The sequence below is a fragment of the Numida meleagris genome, chromosome 9 (assembly GCF_002078875.1).
Source record: "Numida meleagris isolate 19003 breed g44 Domestic line chromosome 9, NumMel1.0, whole genome shotgun sequence".
In the NCBI taxonomy this organism is placed as follows: Eukaryota; Metazoa; Chordata; class Aves; order Galliformes; family Numididae; genus Numida; species Numida meleagris.
The window spans coordinates 3,736,166-3,757,427 of NC_034417.1; the positions used below are offsets into that span (position 1 = coordinate 3,736,166).

Sequence of the window (21,262 nt, forward strand, 5' to 3'; positions counted from 1 at the left end):
GTTTTTAAAACGTTTAACACTCTGAATTAAGGCCTAGCATGTTCTGACAAGGTAAATTATCCTTTTTGAAATGGCCTTGGCTTGCTGCCTCATTCATTCTCACAAGTGTTGTTTGTACTAGCAGGTTGTTACTCCAACACAGCGACGTCACCTAGTGCACTTAAGCTGCATACGTACTGTACCTGCAGGGCACACTGCAACCAGCCAGGAAAGCCCGAGAGCCTGTGTCTGAGGTGCAGCAGAGAACTAACCTTTCCTTCCTTCCTTTTAAGGTTGTTTCTGGTCTGTGCTCTTTGGAGGACAGAGTGTGTGTGTGGTAGTGGAAATAATGTAAATGTTTTCAAATTTGAAATAGATATGAAGTAGATACTTCCTGGAATCAGGCGTATTTCCGTTTTAAACATGGAAAAGCATTTAAAGCCATGTATGGCTAGATGCCTCTGTAGTACCATACTTCAGACGCAGACCGGACTGGTTTTGCTGAGTTCAGTGGCAGTGGAATTAGGGCAGCATAATCTCTTTGGATTTTGCATGGCAAGTGTCAGCTTCTTGTCACAGGACCATATAATACGCTACAGAGAAAGAATTCGTCAGTTCAACCTAGTTGGTCTGTACGATGCATACTGCTGAGACACAAGGCACTTGAGACACTTTGCATAAAGCCTCCATGTGCCTGAAGGGCCCTGCCACTCATGTGCTCTTGCTGCCAAGCAGCATTCATTCATCTGTTCTTTCATTCATTTGTTCCAAGGAGTAAGAACACTTACAAAATTGCACAGGAATTGGCCTTTGTTGATGAGATAAAATACAAGCTGCCACATGATATGAAATAGAAGATGAAAGAAAGTTTTCGGATTAGATTTGCTGGATCTCTGCAACTACTGAGCTCTAGTACCCTCAATGCAAGTGACTGATTTAGGCTGGAGTGGTAAGCAGACTGCTGTGAGATAGCTTGCACCTTTGTCCAAATGACAGGAATGAATCAACGTGCTAAATATTTGCTCATGATATTGATATCTAACAAAAACAAAAATCCAAATGCCTCTCAGTTCTGTTGAGGATGTTTTTTCAGGAAACTACAGCTGAATGACTGCTGGAAGTCTTTGCCACCTCATCTCTGCTGTCCTTGCACACTCCCTATTTACAGCGGACAGACCAAAAAGTTTTCTTTTTTTTTTTCTCTTCCTGCTCATCTTGGCTGGATGTGCCAGGCAGGAAGGGCAGAGCCTGAGCCTTCTCCAGGGAGCTGGGGACTCTGCTGGGATTGCCAAGCCCTAGGGGAGGTGGTGTACCCTGAACTGGGGTGGGGGGCTCCCGTGCTGCACATCTGCACCTCAGGGTCCACCGTAACCCCAGGGTGAAAGTTTCCTTCCAGTTCCTTGAGCCAATCACTGCCATAAATGATCAGAGGGCTGGAACACCTCTCCTGTGAAGAAAGGCTGAGGGAGCTGGGCTTGTTTAGCTTGGAGAAGAGAAGGCTCCGGGGAAAACTCACTGTAGCCTTCCAGTACTTGAAGGGAGCTTACAAGCAGGAGGGCAATCAACTTTTTACAGGTCTGATAGTTATAGGACAAGGGGGAATGGCTTTAAACTGAAAGAGGATATATCTAGGTTAGATGTCAGGATGAAATTCTTTACTCAGATGGTGGTGAGGTGCTGGCAGAGACTGCCCAGAGAAACTGTGGGTGCCCCATCCCTGGGGGTGTTCAGTGCCAGGTTGGATGGGATCCTGAGCCCACAGCAGGGAGTGGGTGGGCTATAAGGTCTCTTTCAACCTAAGCCATTCTATGACAGACAAATACCTGGAGAACAGCTCTGGATTAGTGTAAATACTCCACGTAGAGATGTCTTCTACCAAAACAGCTGCACTGGACAGGCTGTGCAGTTGTACAGGATAAGGACATTCTCCTTCCGTTACAGAAATAGGCTATGGTAGCTGTGTGTGGGGTGTGTATGCATGTTATCCCCATGCTCGGCAGCTTGTAGCGCTACCGTGTTTCTTTAACAAATAATCAGGACATTGCCATTGCTTGCGGGAGAACGAAATCATTTGTAAACTAAACCCTGAATCAAAAACTTCAGTTAGATCCGGTGAATGCGACAGGGAAGCCTTCACGCGCGAGGCCGGCCTTCGAGCTGGGGGCTCCGGCCTCACGCACAGCCCCGAGAGCCGCAGCGCGCGGCCGACAGGGGGTGCCCGGGGCCCGCTCCTGCCCCGCGGCTCCGGGAACCGAAGCGGTGCGGCGCTGCCGAACGGCAACCGGGCTCGGCCGACCCCGAATCACTCGGCTACGGGACTTGCCGCCGTCCCGGCTCGTCCAGTCCCCGGCCAGATCGCGGAGTTCCACCTGATGTTCGGTACGGAGGGTGGGAAAGCCTCAGTCCCAAGTCATAGCCCTTCCCGTTTAGAAGAGGCTTATTGTAAGCGTTTTTATAGCAACGGGAAGCTTACTTGCTCTTTAATTACTCTCTGAAACTAATCAAGGAAAAGAGCAATTCTTTTGAACGCAGGAAGCTAAGCAGCTAATCACGCACTGGAGTGCCTATTTCCAGGGCGATGTACAAGCACTCGAGGGCCGCTGAGATCCCAGCACAGCAGCTGGCTGTAAATGGCCACAACGGGGCTGGGAGGGGGCTCGCAGCACCCACTGATAGGCACCTGCTCGGCCTCAGTCACTGGAGGGAGGGGGGTGACAGATCAGAGGATCTGGGGAATCCCTAGCGTTGTTGGTTTTTTTTTGTTTGTTTGTTTTTTACTGTGTGTAGAGGAAGCCTAAATGGAAATGATGCACCTAAAGCAGGGTAGCTGCTTTATTTCACCACTGCCATGATGGCCAGATCTGGGCAACATCCGTGAACTGTCACTAGAAGTAATAAGCATCCCACTAGAAAGCCTTCCTTCATCTTTCTCCACTTACAGAGGCCAATCTTTCTTTGATATTAAGAGCAGAGGTATGTGTAATGGGACGAAGCTCCCTTACTCAGTGGAAGTTCCATGCTATGCAGTAGGTGATGTGGTGCTACACCACCCCAGTGCTGCTGCAGTGTGTGCCACATGGCTCTGCTGCCCAAAGGAGCGCATTCCTGTGTCTCCTCCTGCCCTGGGCCACCAAGTCCTGCTTGCTGGCGAAGGTGCAGGATCCCCCTCCTGCCCTCCCCTCCAGGCCGCTCTGCATTAGCTTGGAGACGACTGGAGCTGTGCTCACAGCAAACAAGTCCACTGAAGTAAACTACAAAAGCACTAACAATTAAAATGTTACCGGGGAGCTTTTGGGTGTCCAGAACCCTTTTACAAAGCATGGCAGAAAAGACTGTCTCTTATTTAACCCCCTAGAGGATTATTACGAAAGTGAAGCTTGTAAAATGAGCAGCAGCAAGACAGGGCTCAGCCCCAGGACACGTGTGTTCCCAGCTGAACCTTTCAGCAGGTTCAAAATGTTCCCTGCCCCTGAAACCCACTTGATCTGTTTCCTCTGAGCACATCCAGTCTATTCCAAGCCAAGTAAACATGAACTTTAGCTCTTCAGGGAGAAAAGGAAAGACAAAATTGTTCCTGTCACTGCGTTATAGGCATTCAGCTTCAGCTAACCTCTCCCAGGTGTGCAGTGAAGGTTTCTCTTAGCAGCCCGTAGCATAATCACAAAGAGTTTGCAGAGCTCCATTTGTGTTCTGCTGCATTGCAGAGCTGTGCCGGGAAAGTTCGCGGATCCCACGCCACTCTGTGAGGTGTCCCATAAAAGACAGGCATGCCTGCATTTTTAAGATGCTCCTTGTCAAGGCATCTTGCCAAAGCATTTCTTTGCCTCCTCTTTCTCCTCATTTTGTCCTGGTTCCTGTTGCTCGGTATCAGTGACAGGGTGCTGCCTCGGGGCTCAGTTGGCTCATGTTCTTTGCTGATAGCACGGAGGGAGGGCACGCACCCCGATGCAGAAAATCAGCCAACTCCTTTTTAAATGAGCCAGGAAAACTGCGCTCCATGCTCTTAGGTTGGAAAACAGCCAGGATCTCAAGCAGAAAGGAAGCAGTGAGACAATTCTGCCTTTTTACTGCGTTTGTTAGATAATCTCGAAAGCGGCCGTGAATGAAAAGCAGCTGGGAACGGGGAGGACGAAGGACTTCCTCCCGCAGGGCGGCTCTGGATCAGGGTTAGCCCTCCCCAAGAGGCGCAAATCGAGAAGCGCTCTTTCGCCGAGGGCTCATTTTGCGATTCCCCCACCCCGAGCCGCTCCAGGCCCGGCTCAGAGCGCGGCGGCACCGCGGGACGCCCCGACCCCGCAGCCCCCCCCGCTGCCTCCGTCCCTCCCTCCCCGTGCCGGTGGCGCGGTGGGAGGCGCCCGGCGCCGCTAGAAAAGGGCCGGCAGCGGCCGAGACACCGGCGCGGAGGGCCGCTGGGAGCCGGCAAGGTACGGCCTGGGCGGCGCTCGGGGATGGAGCGCGGAGGGGTTGCTCGGGGAGGGCTCCCGGTAGCGACTCGATGCCTCTTTGGTGGCTTCATTTTGCCCTTGCGGCAAAATCCATGTAGCTTCACTGACGGCAGTGTGCTGGACAGAGGCTGCTTTGGAAGTGCGGGCTGCATTTGTGCCGGTCCCGCCGTTCTCAGCATCCTCAGAGCTTCGCTTTGCTGTAGTGTGCCTGGGAATCACGTTAATGTAGTTTTGCATTTCTGTGTCTACAGGTAGATTTGCCTTTTCAGCTCTTCCCCTTTGCGGACCTCCCGTCTGGGTGCAGCGATGTGGTTCTTGGACAAGATCAGAGCGTCGCAGGGAAGCGGGAACCTCCCCTGTGCCTCCTTCCTGGGCCTGCCACCCGGCCAACATCTGCTGGAAAAAGCCCGCCTGGGGGCTGCTGCATTTCCCAACGTGCTCACCCCAGACAGAATCCCGGAGTTCTGCATCCCTCCCCGGCTGAGCACCGCTGCTCCTGCTCAGGGACCCGTCTCCCGCCAGTGCCACGGTTCGGAGGATGCACGTCTTAGTTCCTCAGACCACAGCTCCAGCTCTTCTTTGCCCCACTGCATCCAGGTGGAAAGTGCCGAAGAGATCCCAGCCCTGGAGGAAGAAGGCACCAACTCAGACCCGCAGTCCCAAGCAGCGCTCTCCCTGCCTCACTTTCCCAGAGCCCCCACTTCCTATGGCTTCTGCACTTTGCTGGAGAGTCCCCACACCAGGAGAAAGGAGTCGATTTTCCATGGTGACGCTTATGGGGCTCTGCCCAGCCTGGTTCTGCCTCGATCCAGAGCTAACACGTTCAGTGGCAAAGGGAACGCGTCCAATCCCATTGCTATCAGCTTCACCTCGGTAAGGCTGCCTCCCAAGCACCTCTCCCTGCACAGGCAGGGTGCCTGCGACAGCGACACTGCCTCCTCCAGCGACTCCTCTCCTTTCAGCTCCCCACTTCTCAACAGATCGCCTCCCAGATCCTGCTCCTTGATCAAGACGCGAAGTCAGGAAGGATTGCTCTGCCGAGCACTGAAAGCCAAGAACAAATCTGGCATGGCCAGGAATAATTCTCTGTCTACAGAGGAGAGTAGCTCCACTGATAACAGCCCCAGTGCCATCAGGCGGGCCTCGGAGGGGCTGCTCTCTGCACGGAGCTGCAGCATGTCTTGTTCTCCCCTCTTTCCCCTGGACTTTGCTCACGGCCGGCAGAGACTGGTGGGAGAAAGCACGGTAGTCATGGACAAGGGGGGCATGTTGAGGCTGTCGGCTGAATACTGCTCAGAGAATGAAAGGCTGCGGATCCGTCTGATCAGTGCAGAGGGTTTATATGATGACTCTGTAGAGCCCAAAAACATAAACTGCTGCATCACCCTCTCCCTGGTGCCAGGGAAAACACAGAAACAGAGAAGCACTGTTATAAAGAGAAGCAGGAATCCCATCTTCAATGAGGACTTCTTTTTTGATGGCATTGCAGAAGAAGAGCTCCTCAGCCGCTCTGTGAGGATGAAAGCAACAAATAAAGGATGCAGCATGAAACGGGATTACACCTTGGGAGAACAGGAATTGTCTTTAATGAGTATGTTGTCCTTGTAATACTTCAGACAGACTAATTTTGTATTCTGAAATTTTTCTACTAAATAAAGTTTTGGTTTCTTATTCTTATAGAATACTTGAAAACACTGTGTCATTTGGTATTGTTTTCATGCCAATGTGCCTTAACACTCTGAGCTCTGTAATGCATTTGTTTCTAAATTCCGTGGTGGCTGTGGAGGTGGAGAAGGGAGAAGGGCTGGTTTGCCTTTAGGATCAGGTATTAAGCAGTTACCGAGTCAAAGCTGTTTTGTTTATGGTTTTGAGGGGGTGGAAGGGTTGTTTTTAGTTTCCTCTGGTCCCTAAGCACATACACAGCATATGCAAGCAGCAGGCACTAAACTCTGGCAGCACCCAGGTAATACATCAGTTAAATAGACCGTTTTAACAGCACTCATATTTACAGAAAGGAACATTTTAATGTGCCTTATGTTTGGGGAGTGAGTGCGGGAGAGATGGTTCATTTGGTAATTCACCTTTCTAGATCACTTGGGGAGGATTTGGATTCCCAAAGCAGGCGTTAACAGTTTTCCTTGTTTTGAGAATAACATAATCAGCTTCTGCTGGGCAGCAGCTACGTGCTGCCGTGTGCAGGCTCAGCTCTCTCTCCACAGACCTGTACTGTCACCATTACGCAGTCAGGTGACTCCTGCTTTGCGTCACTATGGAGAGGGCGACTGCTGTTAGCACAGTTAGCATCTTCATTTACCCTTCCTTTCCGTGGTTGATTTCACAGCTGCCTGGGTGAAGTTGCCAGGTAATTGTGTTTTGGTCCGGAACGTACCCTGGAGCTCTAGCTCTCAGCGATTTAGCTACTGCATCCTTCCATAAACTAAGGCAGATAGGGTAACAATGCTGGACGGGCAAAAGATGGCTTGGGATCTCTGAACTGAATTCCTGCTTCAGCTGCTAACTTGTTGTGTACCTTGTTTAAGGTGTTGGGGTAGAATAAGGATCACCTTTTTCTGTACTGTACCAGCAAATAGCGAGCGGCTGAGGTGCATGCTTTAACATCATAAGAACCATAAAGCTGCATGCTTGAGGACACCCTCTCCCTCCCTTTTTTTTCCTTTTTTTCTGTGCTGAGCTGGGCTGTGCAAGTGTGGGGAGGCAGAAATTGTCTTGAAAGTCCAGGACTGTTGCTGCCCCCCCCCCCTTGATTAAGTTACAGGCTTCATTATGTGAAAGGTAGGTAGGCATGGAGCATAGAAAAAGGTTTTTTTTTCAGAGCTCATTATGAGGCCGTAGAAATGGGGCTTTGCTTATGCCAAATCTACAGCTTAAAAGCTCTTTCAAATGGATTTCTAGCAGATCCTCCCCCTGCTCTACTCTGGCATGAGTATAACTGCCTGCAAACCATGGGCCTATTCATGGGAGGTTGTGGTATTGTCTGGCCACCTAATTATTTGATTCTCTTTCAGGTTTAACTACCCCAGCAAGGATTTTCTTCCTTGGAATAGCAGAAAAAGCCCAAAAGATGTTAACTGTGACCGTGAGTGCTCAGAAATGCTCGCTGCTATTCCTTGGTCCATCTCACGTGAGAAACTTCTTAAAACAATCTCTGTACAAAGCACAATTTGCACAGGGGAATGGCTGGGTATATTCCCAGAAGATGATTAAAATCAAATGTAATAATAATCCCTCTATGCTGAAGGAGAGAATTAAATGTACTGATCCATGTTTGCACAGCAGGATGTGATGCACTGACACTTGTATCTTTGAACTTGGGCAAACTGACTACTGGAGAAAACACAAAGGCAGTGGGGAGAAGTGAAATTAAGAAGTGTAACTCCAAGAAAGAATCAATATTGCTGCGAAAGAAACAAAGCCCTTTAAAATGCTCATTGTATGCCAGACCGACTTAAAATTGAACTGTTTCTTCCTGCTTTTCTCATATGGTATTGAATTCCCCAGAGGAAGTCAGATGCTTCTTCTTCAGGCAGATGACAAATCACACTTTTAGTCCTTGGAACTTGAAGTTCCCTCACAGGTACACCCACATGGAGAAAGAGGCTGAGGTCACACAGAAGGAAACATTTATAGGTGTCAGAGGTTCACTTGCAGTCACACCACAGTTGTGTGTCTGCATGCTGTGCCACTGCTGTACCACAGGGACAAAAAGATGGAACAGCTGAGGTGGGAAGGTGCTCTGGTGGCTACAATGCCTGACTGCTGCTGAGAGTAGTGTCCTCTTTATTGCCCCCCATCAGCCATTTACACACAATTATGGGATCTTTCCTGAATGTTCTCTTCACCATGCTAGTGGGCATAATGTATTTTCTAGGTGGTTGTAAAGTTTCATCCTTCATCAGGCAGGGATGGAATTAAGTACCTGGAGAAAGTCCTCCGTTCCTGTAATAGGGAAATAAGTTTCCAGCTGGGCTCATCTAGTCAGGTATTCAGAGAGGAAAAAGCTTCACCTTTGGTCAGTTGAAAGAGAATTGAGCTGTTTCTAATGATCTTTAAAAATGACTTGTTTCTGAGAAAGCCTCCTTACAGAAGTTTGATGATAGGCTTGCCTGCTAGGGGATGACTTGGGCTTATTTTCTTATGATCTTAGAGCTGAACTAAACTGTAAGTGGTGAACTCCTACAATGCTGCCTATGCTGCAGCTGCTTTCCAAAAGCGTCAGTTGTCTTGGGGCTGTTACGTAAAACACCTGCATGAGCAAACAAGAATGCAACCGGATACCTCAACCTGGAAAAAAAAATCGTGATGCTTCAGTGCTAATATGAGTCAACAGCAAGAAGAAAATCCACGTCCTAGCACTGGAAAACAGCTTCTCAGAGTTAAGAGGTGTTCTGATCAGAAGTTTTCTAACGTTTAAAATGCCATGTATGAAAAATGGCACTCTAAATGGCTCTCTCAAACGAAAACTCCAGTTTGGGGTAGGATGATCAGAGGTGTTCGGTGGTGCTCACTGGCCAAAGGATCACTTGGTAACAACATGTTTTAAAAACAGTGACAAATATTTGAGAAAATAAGTTCTTTCTGCCAAGATCCCAGACTCTTGTTTTGCTAAGCAAACATTATCTGTTTCTGCTGCACTGGATGTACTAATTGTGCTGGCCTTTTGAAACAGAGTTATTTTAGGCATGCCTCTTCAGATGGTCGGGGACAAACGTTACTGCAAAGCAAGCATTTCCTTATTTTGATGCCACTTTCCTGATTATTAAATCAGAAACAAGCCTGCACAGATTACACTCTGCAGGGTAAAATGCAGTTCCTACAACTTTGCTGCTTTTCATGTAAAGTTCAGGAATAACACCATGGGAAGCAAATACCTATGACCTCAAAAGCCTGACAGCACAGATGTGTAGACCAGGGATTAGGAGACACAGTTACTGCAGTATCACATTCCATGTATGGCACCATTTGTTCAAAGCTGCTCCTGTTTTTTCAGACCAGCTCTGGAAAGGCTCTGCTGAAAATGGCACCCATGCTGTCTCTGAGCCCTTCCTGGGAGGCAGCTCTTGAAAGAGGCTGGCCACTGTAGAAGCTGCAGTGAAAAAGTGAAAATATGGTGGGGTCTGATGGGCACAAATTCTTTGGATATAATGTAGCAATTAGATGTGGCAGGTAACTCTTATTTTCCTCAGAAAACCGAGGGGAAAAAAGCTAGACAAATGTAAAAATCTGTGAAAAACCTACATTTGGGTCACCAGGATATTTGCCCCAGGCCAGGAAAGCTGTCCCAGAGAAATCCTTAGGAGTACCACAGGCCACGTGTTCGCTGGGCCATCCTCCAGCAACTACAGCCTGCTTCAGAGCCTCCCGCTTGTCCTGCATCTGGGTTAGAGGACTTCAACTTGCTCAGGGGGCTGAACTGTGGGGCATGATATTTGGCCAAGGCAGGAAAGGTAATGAGTCACATCTATTGATGGCTTTTTGTGGCAGGATGTTTGGTTAAAACAAACAGTAGCCTTGCACTCATGAAACAAATGGCATAATTAAATGCTATCTCTCTTCCATTACTGTGTATTCTGAACACACACGCACAGAGCCACATAAGATTCGCGTGCATTTTTGAATAAGATGGTATTCAATACAGACTTAATGCTGAGGACTGGCACTAAAATGCACTCTAGAAATATTAACATTATTAATAGCGTGTTAGAAGAAAACCAATCTTCCTCTCCTTCTTTTGAAATCTTTCTGGACTATCTTTCCTCATAGTGACGGTAAAAGGAAGTTGAATGTTCCAGCGTGCCCGTGAACTAACATACTGCGCAGAAAAGTGACTGATAGAAAATGCAGGTGGCAGGAATTGGTAGACTGCAAATGCAGCCTGAAACTAGCCCTCACCCTGATCTGTGCACAGCATCACACAGCCTGCAGAGAGGGGAAGAAGGACTGCTCTCTTTGTGTTTGGATCACTTCAGGGAGTCATGCTTCGTGCTGCCAGTTTCTTGGTATTTAAGGGATTCTTGTAAGAGGAAAAGAGCTCCCAGTAGTTCTTTGCTCCTGTGAGGAACACAAATGGCTACTGCTAAACCACTGGTGGCATTTGGCAATTGGAAATTGAGCACAGTCCCAAAGATGAGAAGAAGGGTCCAACAAACAGCAATGATAAGAAATGGCAGTATCTTTTCGCCTTGATACCACCACAGGTGAGCAGAGAGCTGTCTTTGGAATTTTTTTTTAATTCCCTCTGCTATTCCTTTTCTATTTCTGGTCACAAATGTTGTAATGTTGCAAAATTATCTGCCCTGAGTGGTACAGTGAGAACCTGACCTTGTCAAGCATCACATGTACTAGACAGAAAAACTGAACAAGATTTTCCAGTTCACTTCCTTCCTGTTAAAGCTTAATGACTTTTCTACTTGCATTTCTCAGCCTTTTCAGGGCAAACCCAGGAAGCATGTGAAAGACCATAAGGTGAGTGAGAGGGTTGGTTGCAAAAGAAATTGAGTGCCTTTTTTTTTTTTTTTTTTTAAGAAAGACAGCCAGCCAAAGTTCTGGGTCTTCATTAGATTGCTTAGCTGGGGAGCCATGTACAGGGCACCAAGTCACAGCCTGTGAGTTTAAACTGTTGCTGTGAAGTCCAGGAGGTCACACAAGTATAGTTCTCCAGGGCTGGCACATTGCTCAGTGCTGTCAGTTTTATGTGGCTGACTGGCTAAGTCTCATGATGTTCCTCAGTTTCCTGAAAGGAAGAGTTTCCCTTTGCCTACACATAACAGGCAAGAAACACAGTGAGAAGAGCACTTGAATAAGAGCCTCATGCTAACGGTGCTTCTTTTCTCACATGCAGAGCTGAAGGATGAGCTAGAGTAGCTCAGAGGGGTACTGCTCAAATTCCCATGGTTATTTCTATCACCCCCTTACCAAAACACACAGTTCCTTAAGATGTGATATTTAACCATTTAACTTCAATCTTTGCTCTGTTTTCTTGTGTGTGTGCGAAACCTTCCTGTCCTAACCATTAGCCACTTCCAGTGAGCAATAAACCTGAATTTATCATTTCAGTAAAAATGAAAGTAATAACAAATGCTGTCTTGAAATGACAGAGCCAGCTTAAGTTTGTTTGAGGCTTCTCTGACTTCAGCAGATTATTTAATGTATGTAACTGTGACTGTAGATGAAACTCTGGTTGGCTGCACATTAGCTCTAGTCCAGTGCCTATAGCAGAACTGTGTCTGCCAGATTTGCTTTCTGCTGGGATCCAACCATCGGATTTCAGGGATCAGTTGGGCACAGCTGGCTTTTGCTGTGCTGGATGCTAGAGCTAGAGCTGGAGGTCCCAGCACTGTTTTGACACACACTTAAAACAGTGTGGCAAAGCTTTGATATTAAAAACAGGCTTCACAAGAACAGCTGTCTGGCCTGCAGGGATTGATAAATTATGCTGAAGCTGATGCTGACCTAGAGTTGAAGCCCATATGGGGAAATCACCTAGGCAAATGGTTCATCCTGAGTGATAGCAAAAGCAGTGACTGATGATGAAAGAGCAACTGTGTTCAATGAATCCCACATCCCTAATTATTTTGCCTAACGCGTTGAAGCTTCTGCAAGCCAGTAATTCAGCTGTGCAGTCTCAGATCAGTGTAGGAGTTTTCAGGCAGCACAAACCAGCAATGAGAATGGTGATATACTCTGTCTGCTCAGTAGGCTGTAGCCTCAAATCCACAGCTGGTAATACCAGCACACTGTAAAATGAGCTCTTGGCTTACTGCTGTGCATAAAGAGAGCTGCTTTTGCATGAGTAGTTGAGGAGTGCAAGGCTGCCTCATTTCATGCCACAAGTGAGTTAAGCCTGGGACTCACGGCTCTTTTCTGTTCTCAGGGCATGAGGCTGGTGGAAGTGAATGTGACCTCCAGCAGGGAGTGTCCATTTCAGAGGGGCTCAGATGGTGCCACCTGCAAGATTTGTGTCCTGGATTTTCCCAAACACGAGACCTGATTGACCTTGTTCTCAAAACAAGGTTAGAGCTAAATATAACCCATAGCTGCAAGGTGCATTTACAGGGCTCTGAGATATACTGCAAGTTTGTCCAGTATCTGCTTTTGTTCTGTGCATAAAGGTTATCTGCTAAACAATGTGCTTTCCTGAACTCTTATGAGGGGTGTAACTGACTTCTTGAAATTAAGCTTCTTCAGTGGTACAGGCTTGTCTGGTTAACATCAAAAACACTGTTACGAACCTGTATTATTAACTATATTATTAACTATATGAAGTTATGAGAAGCTACATGCGGTGGAATCACTGGGAATAGGATATATACATTCCAGGGTGTAAACTGTGCTTCCAAATTACCAGGTTCCTGGAGGTATTCAAGGCCATGCTGGATGGGGTTCTGGGCAGCCTGATCTAGTCGGTGGCAACTGTGCCCATGGCCAGGGGTTGAAACAGAATGGGCTTTAAGTCCCTTCCAACCCAAAGCATTCTGTGCTTCTGTGATTCCTAGGTAAACATCTCTATTGTCTTCTCCCTCCCAAATGTAACCAGTTTTCTTTTCCCTGGGAAATAGCTGTGAAGCGATAGCTGACCACTATTGCAACCAAGACAACAAAGTACTTGGCACAGCCAGGGGAAGAATCATGCCACATGTAGCCCATTAGTGATGGCAGGCGGCTGGGCTGGGAATGGAGGTGTTGTCTTGTGGGGTGCTGTCAAGAATGTCTAAATAGGTACAACTGGCTTCAGAAACATTTCCTCAGAGAGAGTGATTATTCCTATTCCCTGACAGAGGATGCAGTGCAGCTGAGAATTCATTTTACATCTTTCTCATGAAGATAAAACTTCTGATTTCCATTCAGAAAATTCCCTAAACTATTCTCCAGCTCTGTGAGAGAAATCTAAAGCAAAACCATTAATATGAAAAAATTGGTAAAACAGAGCTATTCCCACCGAAAGCACTAGACATGATCCAAGCCTGTGTAAAATTTGAGTACAAAACAATTCAATAGTGAGTTTTCTAAAATTTGTCCTAAACATTTTTACTGGGGAGAAATGGGCACATTTTGTAAATGCGTGCCAAAAGGATTATGTGAAGCACATTTCTGTAATAGTTCTAAAAATACATACGGCTTCATTTAACCATCTACTTTAAAGATACCTGTAGGAATGAATGAGCTAAGGTTGCCTCAGGATGGGACTGGAGGGAAGTTTCTGGGCAATAGCATGTCCCAGATGGTAGTGAATGATCCATCATGCTTGAAAATTACTGCATGTGTACAGAAGATGGGACTTCAACATCAAACAGCCAGACGGGGCAGAACACTTGAGAACTGCAGGAATGCAAATGGAAAAAAAAAAGAGATACTTGTTTTGTGGGACCTTTTAAAGGTCAAAATCCAGCACAATCTGAGGGAAGTTACTAGAGGAGAAAACGATAAAGTTGAAAAACAAAATGCGGAACTAGGATTATCAATATGGAGCTAATCTGCTTCACTTATTTATATTTCCACTCAGCGTTCTTGTAAACACTGTTTCAAGACTGGACACTGCTCATAGTTCACTTTTTCTTGATAAGAACTTTGTAGCAGGTTAAACTCTCATTTCTAATGAAAATCAGCCCTTGTTAGGACATTGGTCCATGACTTTCTGTCAGCTTCAGCATCACAGGATGGTTGATGCTGGCAGGGACCTAAGGAGATCAGCTAGTCCAGGAATGTCCAACCTGTGGGCCTTGGGCCGCATGCAGCCTGGCCCAGTGCATCCTGCGGCCACCCCCTGCCCCGTGCCACTGTGGTGGCTATTCCCTGCCAAGTGGCTCGGCCTGGCCCTGGATATGCACCCATTGCTCAGCAAAAACCAGACAGCAGTCTGGGCTGAAACCAGGATGAGGAGAGGGAACTGTGCAGTGCTAAATCAAGTTACGGTGAATAATTTTATGCATTTTGGTATGCTGGCTGACAACAGTCCTCTGAACAGTGAAATATATGCAGCCGTGCTTTCCATTCTGATAAAGGAATTTGAGAACAGGTTTCACAACTGCTGAAAAAATCATCAATTTTTTTTGTATATTTGTGATTCTATTTTCAGTTGACACAAATAAATTACCTGACAATTTTCGAACGGATTGTATGGAATTGCAATCAGACATTCAACTCAAAAATCTGACCATGCCTATTTACCAGACTTTTATAAAGACCTCTCTTACCAGAGAAAAATCACAATGATGCCTTATTCATGTCATAGCTTTTTGGCAGTACGCACATTTGTAAACAACTATTTTCAAGGGTGAAGTACAGGAAGAGTAAAACTGTTGATGTTTGTTTGCATTCTGCATAGAAAATCCAACAAAGATCTTGAGGTATTTGGACCGATTGTGTTTTGCAGAAAGGTACAAAATATTTGAAATTGTGAACACAGATGTTTCTAGTGATGAGCTGAATTTGGTAATAAAAATAAATGTGTCACCAAGATGCTCTAAGAGCTTAGTGCCTCTGTAGTGCTGATATGGGGCAGGTTGGATATACGTTTCTCCGTGCTAGGAACTTCTGATGGGTGTAAATATTCAGTATGTGGGATGAGAAACAATGGAAAAATTAATAGCAGTTTTCTCTGGGAAGAAAAAAACTGTCTGTGGAAAGGATAACGGTGGGGTACAGAATTTGAATCAAACATTGTTAGGAGCTAATAAGCAGTCAGAAGGGGCAATGGTTTCATACACTGAGTAGTGGTAGGTGCTAGGATATTTCTGCTAGCTACATAAACACGGTTAAACGAATGCAGGCCTATGCTACCAAACATTCTGTAAACTACAAAACAGGAGAGATAAGAAGATGCGAATGGAGAGATACCCAGCGCAACATGTAATACTAAGTCCTGCAGGTTTCTTGAGACCATGTCCACTTCAAACTCACAGAAATATAAGCATTAACAAAATCTACTGTGTAGAATTCCCTCAGGTACGCGAAGTAGAAAAAAAATGAGGAAACTGCTGATATTAGAGTACATCTTAAAACATTACCGACCTCCTCATTTAATGCAACATCACACCCCATTGGACCAAGCAGTCTGGGCAATAGCAAGATTAAGGAAATAAAATGAGGACTTCTTATATATCTCATGAATTTTAAATTGTTCTAGAAAAAAAGGGAAAAAAAAGCAGGGCCATACTAATATCAAACTAACTTCTCAGGGGAGAAAAGGTGATAGAGTTCCTAATTTACCGTTTGCCTTTACTATACATTTCTTCCCCAGCAGTTTCTGAGCCTCCACTTTATGCTGGCGTCCATAAATGTTTTGTGTATCTGTGACAGATAAATGTAACAGAAGACTACTCTGTACATGCGAGTGGGAAGCAGGCAGCTAGGCTCTGCATCCCCGCTCAGTGTGTATGAAACTAGACGATTCATGATTTATGCTGCTGCTGAAGAGGCTGAGGCACCAGTGCATTATCATGATTAATTTAATAAAGCTTACTTAGAAACGACACCAGAAAAGATATCTAATGGCATGTTGTTTCACTCTTAAAAGTAACATCTAATATGCACTTAGAAGGAAGAACAGGGAAATGAAAGCCTGCTTTCCTGTGGTAGTCTGACAGATAAAATGAGAGGTGGCATATTTCTGACTTTTCCCCTGCTTGACGCAGCTTCAGTCTGCGAAGGAGAGGGAAACAGCTTCACCTCATGCAAGATCAATGCATAATGCCTATGAAGGTAGCTCATTCATGGCTCTACAGTGGTTGCAAGCATTGCCTAGCGAGGCTGCCAGCCACACCATGCTTATTCGGGATGTTTTGGAGTTAACCACTCTATCAGACCTGGGCAGCAGTGCCCTTCCTCCATGTGCGCCCTGGCCAAATTCACTGAAGAACATTTTGCCATTGTACCTCTATGTGCCTCTCAGCCACCGAACTCCGTGAACTGCTGACATTTCTCGGGGCAGCTTTGACTTACCAGACAGGTTCTTGAGGGAAGGCTGGCAAACAGTTAGGTTCAGCAGCCTCACGGTTAACATACTTCCCAGACTGCATCAAAACTGTCAAACCATCAGACCTGCCACATAAACAAATGAACTTGATATAAAACTGCTTTTAACCTGTAATTTAATGTTTTTGTGAGGGAAATTGCCAAATCCTCATTTCACATAAACAGATATATGAGTCATTACAGTGAGTGTGTTTATTGTACACGGCACTTCTTTCCAAAACACACATGTTTAAACAGATGGCTTATGTTGACTATTAATGCAGTTCCTGCAATTAAGTTCAGACTGAACAAAGTAGGCAGAGACTGACATTCTATTGACATCAAAGCCAGTGTATTGCATCTTCTTCTTATGAATGTTCAAATTCAGAGCAGCTACTACAGCCTTACTGAAATGTCAACTGCGATAAGTCACGATGTAAATGAAGAGGAGAGATAAGGTAGCTGGCATCTTGCTAATTTACTTTTTGACTGGGATTTACTATATGCATATTTATGCTGTTACGTTTTAATGGTGAAAGTCCACGTTTGAGCAAATTACTGTAAATAAACATAGCAGTTAAGATTCAACTTGTCTCTCCAACCCTATAGCTGCAGTGGGCTCAAAGCACGTGCAAACTAGTTTCTACCATACAGGGAGCCCAACAGCAAGGTGATGGTGTGCTCTTCTTGTTGTGCTGCCAGCAGAAGTGGCCAAATGGCCCATGAACAGTTATGGTGCTGCATGCAAGGCTGCTATGCCAGAAACAGAAATGGCCATACCTGGTCAACCCCAAGGTTCATCTATCACAGTATTGTGTTGATGCAGTATATTGCAATAGAGGCTGGCTAAGAAGGAATGTGAGAGCAGCTCACGTGACGTGGCACAGATTACACAGCTGAGACTGCTCCAGGGCTTCCTGACCTGCAGCCAGTTTCCTTGTGTTTGATAGTGCCTAACAGGTTTCTCCTCTATGAATTTGTTGCAGGGCTTTTGGAATTGGTGTAAACATTCAGTATGCACAATTTCCTGTAGCGAAGTGTTTCATGGAAAAAGTGCTTCACTTTCTTTTGAGCTTGCTATTAACATTCTTTGATGACCTGCTGGTCTTGCACTGGAATAAGCAGTGAACAATTGTTCCTTATTCACTGTCTTCTGTGATTTTTTAAAGTTTATTCTATCATCCGTTGTGTTTTCCAGGCTGAGGAGCTCTATACTATTTTTGGTATGGAAGGAGTTGCATACCTATCTTTATCATTTTTTCTCTATTACCTCATGGTTATTTTTTACTTATCTCTTTATTTTCAGATAAACTTGTGCAGCAGGTAGTGCTATGGCCCTGCAGTTGGAGTCTCATGGCTACAGTTCAATGAATGGAATCTCCAGCCCCATGTGACCTGTTCAGCAGTTGCTGTTTGTAACTTCTGGAATGATATATGAGAACAGGTATGGCTAGGCTTAATGAAGTGAAGTGGCTGTTTAAAACAGTTCAACAAGCATTTCATATCTATTAGGTACTGCTTACCTTTTCCTCCTTCCTTGGTATTCTCTTAAACCAAATTTCATCTCCTGCTTCTTGTATTCTTCTTCATTCAAATTTAGTGGTGGAAAAAAACAACAACATGCATTTCATTTATGTCTTTAGATAGAGATATTTTTAAATGCCTTTTGTATTCAGTAGTAACTTTCTAAACCGGCTTGCATGAGAACAGCTTTGTTACAGCACAAAGCAGGGTAGTAGTTAGGTTACTTTGTCCTCTGCTCCACCAGAAGCTGTGACACAAGTTCTTGGAAGATCTCCAAGTGTCACTGCATGATGCTGGACAAGGCTGAAGCTGAAGCAGAACAAGGTCCCTTTTATTGCCCAAGTCTGGCACATCTTCAGCGTTTCAGGGCTGGTGCTGCACAGTGGAACACTGCCTCCCTGCTGAAATACCACCAGCTGTTGGAGAAGAGAGATCATTTTCAGTCATACTAATGCAAGTAGCCAGAGAGCCATATTCAACAATCTAATTAAGGCTGAACAAGGGGAGAAACTTGATACCTTACAACCTAAAAAACAACTAATCGTCCCTCTTTCTGTGGTCATTGCTGGAAATAAAACAAAACAAAACAAAAAATAAAAAAAAAACCAACACAGACAAAAAAACAAAACCCACAGCACTTCTGGGAAAGACCCAGGAAAGCTATTTCAGGAACAACACACAGTACTTAAATTTCTTCCAATTTGTTTTTGACCAGCTTTAACAGAATTCACAAAACAAAATAAAACAGAAAAATATATCTCCCATTACACAAAGCCTGTGAGCTTTCATTTCAGTTTATATACAACAATAAATGTTAACTTTATGGAGTTACTTCAGCACTCTGTGGTAATATTAGGAAAAAACACCACGCCAAATCAAAACAACTTTGCAAAATATCTGTCAGTGAAATGGCCTGACTGAAGTAGATTTACTCTCTGAAAAGCTATAGTTAGTGTTTTAGTTGACACAAAGCTTCAGAAAGGAAATCTCAGACCCAAAAGGAAGAACAGCCTTCATGCTTTTCCAGTAAGTGGTAACTACAGCAACCACCAGGCATGGCTATTAGCTCTCTACAGAAAGAGAGAAGTAAACTTAAGTCATGCTGCAGCTTGATTAAATATTTGTGAAGCTTATTTAATGTCCTTTCACCAAGTGAACGTATAATGCTCTAAACAGCCATAATTATAATGCATAAATATAACCTAGGAAAACAGATTCTTTTTATAACTTTGCTTGAAAAATGGCTTCAGAGCTGTAAAGGTAATGTACTGATACCAGAAACATTAGGAAGCTGATTACAAGTGTATCTCATAACACCGGTTATTCATGTTGCTTGACGCTTCCTGTCATCAGAGCTGGATTTCAGTCATTTGTAACTTTGCCAGTTTATAAATGTTTGGCCTCAAGTTTTCTAGCCTGAATGCTACGCTCAAGGCTGCATTTCAGCAAGAAACACTGATCAAAAGGCACAGTCATCTCTAAGGATCAAGTTTAGGAATGAGATCTTGGTTTTTAATTCTTATCTCCAAAGGCTTGGGAAAATGATTCAAACACAGCATTGCTGTTGGTCTTGTAACAGGGTTAGACCGCTTGATGTTCTCATGAAAGCTAGAAGGCCTTGATAAATTGTAATTTGCATATGATCCATGTAGATTTAGATCTTACTTGCTAAAATGTCAGTATTTCTTGTCTAGTTTGTGCATGTTTGATAGAATTAAATTTTCTTATTTTTGATAAAGCTGTGTATGAGAGAGCCATTAAACCTGATTCAGCTCATGGATACAAGTAGAGTCAGACTTTCCACAACGAAGCTGCTCGGGCCACAGCACAGAGCTTGTCTTTTCAGAGCTTGCATTGATTCTCCTGCTAGGACAGAATGGATGTGGAATAAGGAGGGATGAAGGCTGAGAGAAGGGAAGCAAGCTGACAGGTTGCCTTGGGGATGTGGTAGGATATGACAGCCCCTGCAGGAGTTGTTGATGACATTGGTATGATGGTGGTGGCTGGGGGGACCAGCAGAGCTGGCCAAGCAGTCAGCAGCTCAAAGACTTGGGCTCACAGAAGACAAAAGAAGAGAGGAGGAACAGAGTAGAGAGACAAACTGAGCAAAAAGGCTAAGCAAGGGAGATCTGGGAGGGTCCACAGCAGCAATGGTCAAGGCAGGGGAACAAACAGAACAGTGGAAATTTTTCAAGCAGCAAAAACAGTTTACTAGTTTTGAGGATAAAATATGCCAGGTCAACATATATATATTTTTAATGTGTATTTTCTGAAAGTTAAGTTCTAAAACAAGCTATTTCAAATGAATAATATTAACTATAGCACAATTTCAACAATAGCAGGATGCACCCTGGTCTTTCCTGGGACATAAGTTTGCCACATTATTTCTGAAGATTGTTGGTGTTTGCAATGAAAACATCAGGTAACACACTCTTTTAAGAATTTCTTAAATCCAAATTATAGACAAAAGTGAAGGAAAAATGATTCAATTATGTCTGCTAGTAGTTCTTGAATTTTATCTCCTCCTATGTTAAACAAATGATATGGTTGTGCCAGTGCCTTTATTTTAGATTCCTGTCTCTAAGCCTATTGGCATTTCCTCATGCAATGAAAAGGTAAAACTAATTTACTGAGAGATTATAGAGCAGTAATTTATGTTGGTTTAGGCAATGATTCAGCTTCTGTCTGACATGAAACATCAATCCCTATTTCCCTTTGGCTTGTGGAAAGATGTGGCAAACTTTTCACAGCTACACCGGTAAATTAAGGAGCCTTATAAATAAAGCAGGCTTGTAACCACCAGTTACACCTCAGAATGGCAGCTATCAGTTTAACCTTGTGACAGGTGACCATCAGTAGGATTCCTATCCTGTGCTTCCATATCTTGTGCTGCCAACTATGAGGAGAGGGTAATTTGCTGGCACAGTGGCCTTGGTAAAGTGGTAGGCCATAAAGCTTGATACTTAGATGGAAATAGACGTGAATGGTGACAAGGTGGTGTTTTTCCTTTTTTTTTTTTTCCCATTCAACATTTGATACAAGTAAACAGCTTCTTTTTTTTTGTTTGTTTCCATCCAGGGGCAAACTATCTGTATGTTACAAAGCACCAACAGTTTTCTTCTTTGCTTTCATGTTGAATATGAACTTGTCATTCAGAGAAATATCATCAGGCAGCTTCTCCATGCTGGTGTTTTTGGCACACACATGTACCTCTTCTTCTTCCTCTTTCTGTGTCACTTGGCTTGGGCAACTTTTACCACACACACAGACAAGCTATAAGCAGCATACATACACCTTCAAGGTACAAAGCAATTATTTGTTGCCTTATGCACAAAGATGATACG

At 44.8% G+C, this 21,262-nt stretch overlaps 2 protein-coding genes and 1 long non-coding RNA gene across 11 annotated transcripts in view; 2 read left to right on the forward strand and 1 right to left on the reverse strand.

The window, feature by feature from the left end:
• LOC110403869 (translation initiation factor IF-2-like) overlaps positions 1-21,262 on the reverse strand; it is a 52,483-nt gene that overhangs the window by 13,817 nt on the left and 17,404 nt on the right. For 6 of the 9 annotated variants that reach the window (XR_002441867.1, XR_002441868.1, XR_002441865.1 and 3 more), the window contains 2 exons: positions 17,918-18,334; positions 13,778-16,481 (listed from right to left, as the gene is read on the reverse strand). The gene's annotated coding sequence lies outside the window, so the exon portion shown is untranslated. The other 3 variants (XR_002441862.1, XR_002441863.1, XR_002441866.1) reach the window with 3 other exon arrangements.
• On the forward strand, positions 4,246-6,116 carry LOC110403864 (C2 calcium-dependent domain-containing protein 4C-like). The gene is made up of 2 exons (XM_021407615.1): positions 4,246-4,403; positions 4,676-6,116. Exon 2 carries the CDS (start codon positions 4,731-4,733, stop codon positions 6,030-6,032), a length of 1,302 nt encoding a protein of 433 aa, XP_021263290.1. The 5' UTR covers positions 4,246-4,403; positions 4,676-4,730; the 3' UTR covers positions 6,033-6,116.
• LOC110403874 lies at positions 16,494-18,573 on the forward strand. Its single transcript, XR_002441876.1, has 2 exons — positions 16,494-17,617; positions 17,701-18,573. It is a non-coding gene; the product is annotated as an uncharacterized LOC110403874 (long non-coding RNA).

Excerpts from the sequence above, each read along its gene's own strand:
- LOC110403864 (XM_021407615.1), top strand. The coding sequence starts at position 4,731 with ATGTGGTTCTTGGACAAGATCAGAGCGTCGCAGGGAAGCGGGAACCTC.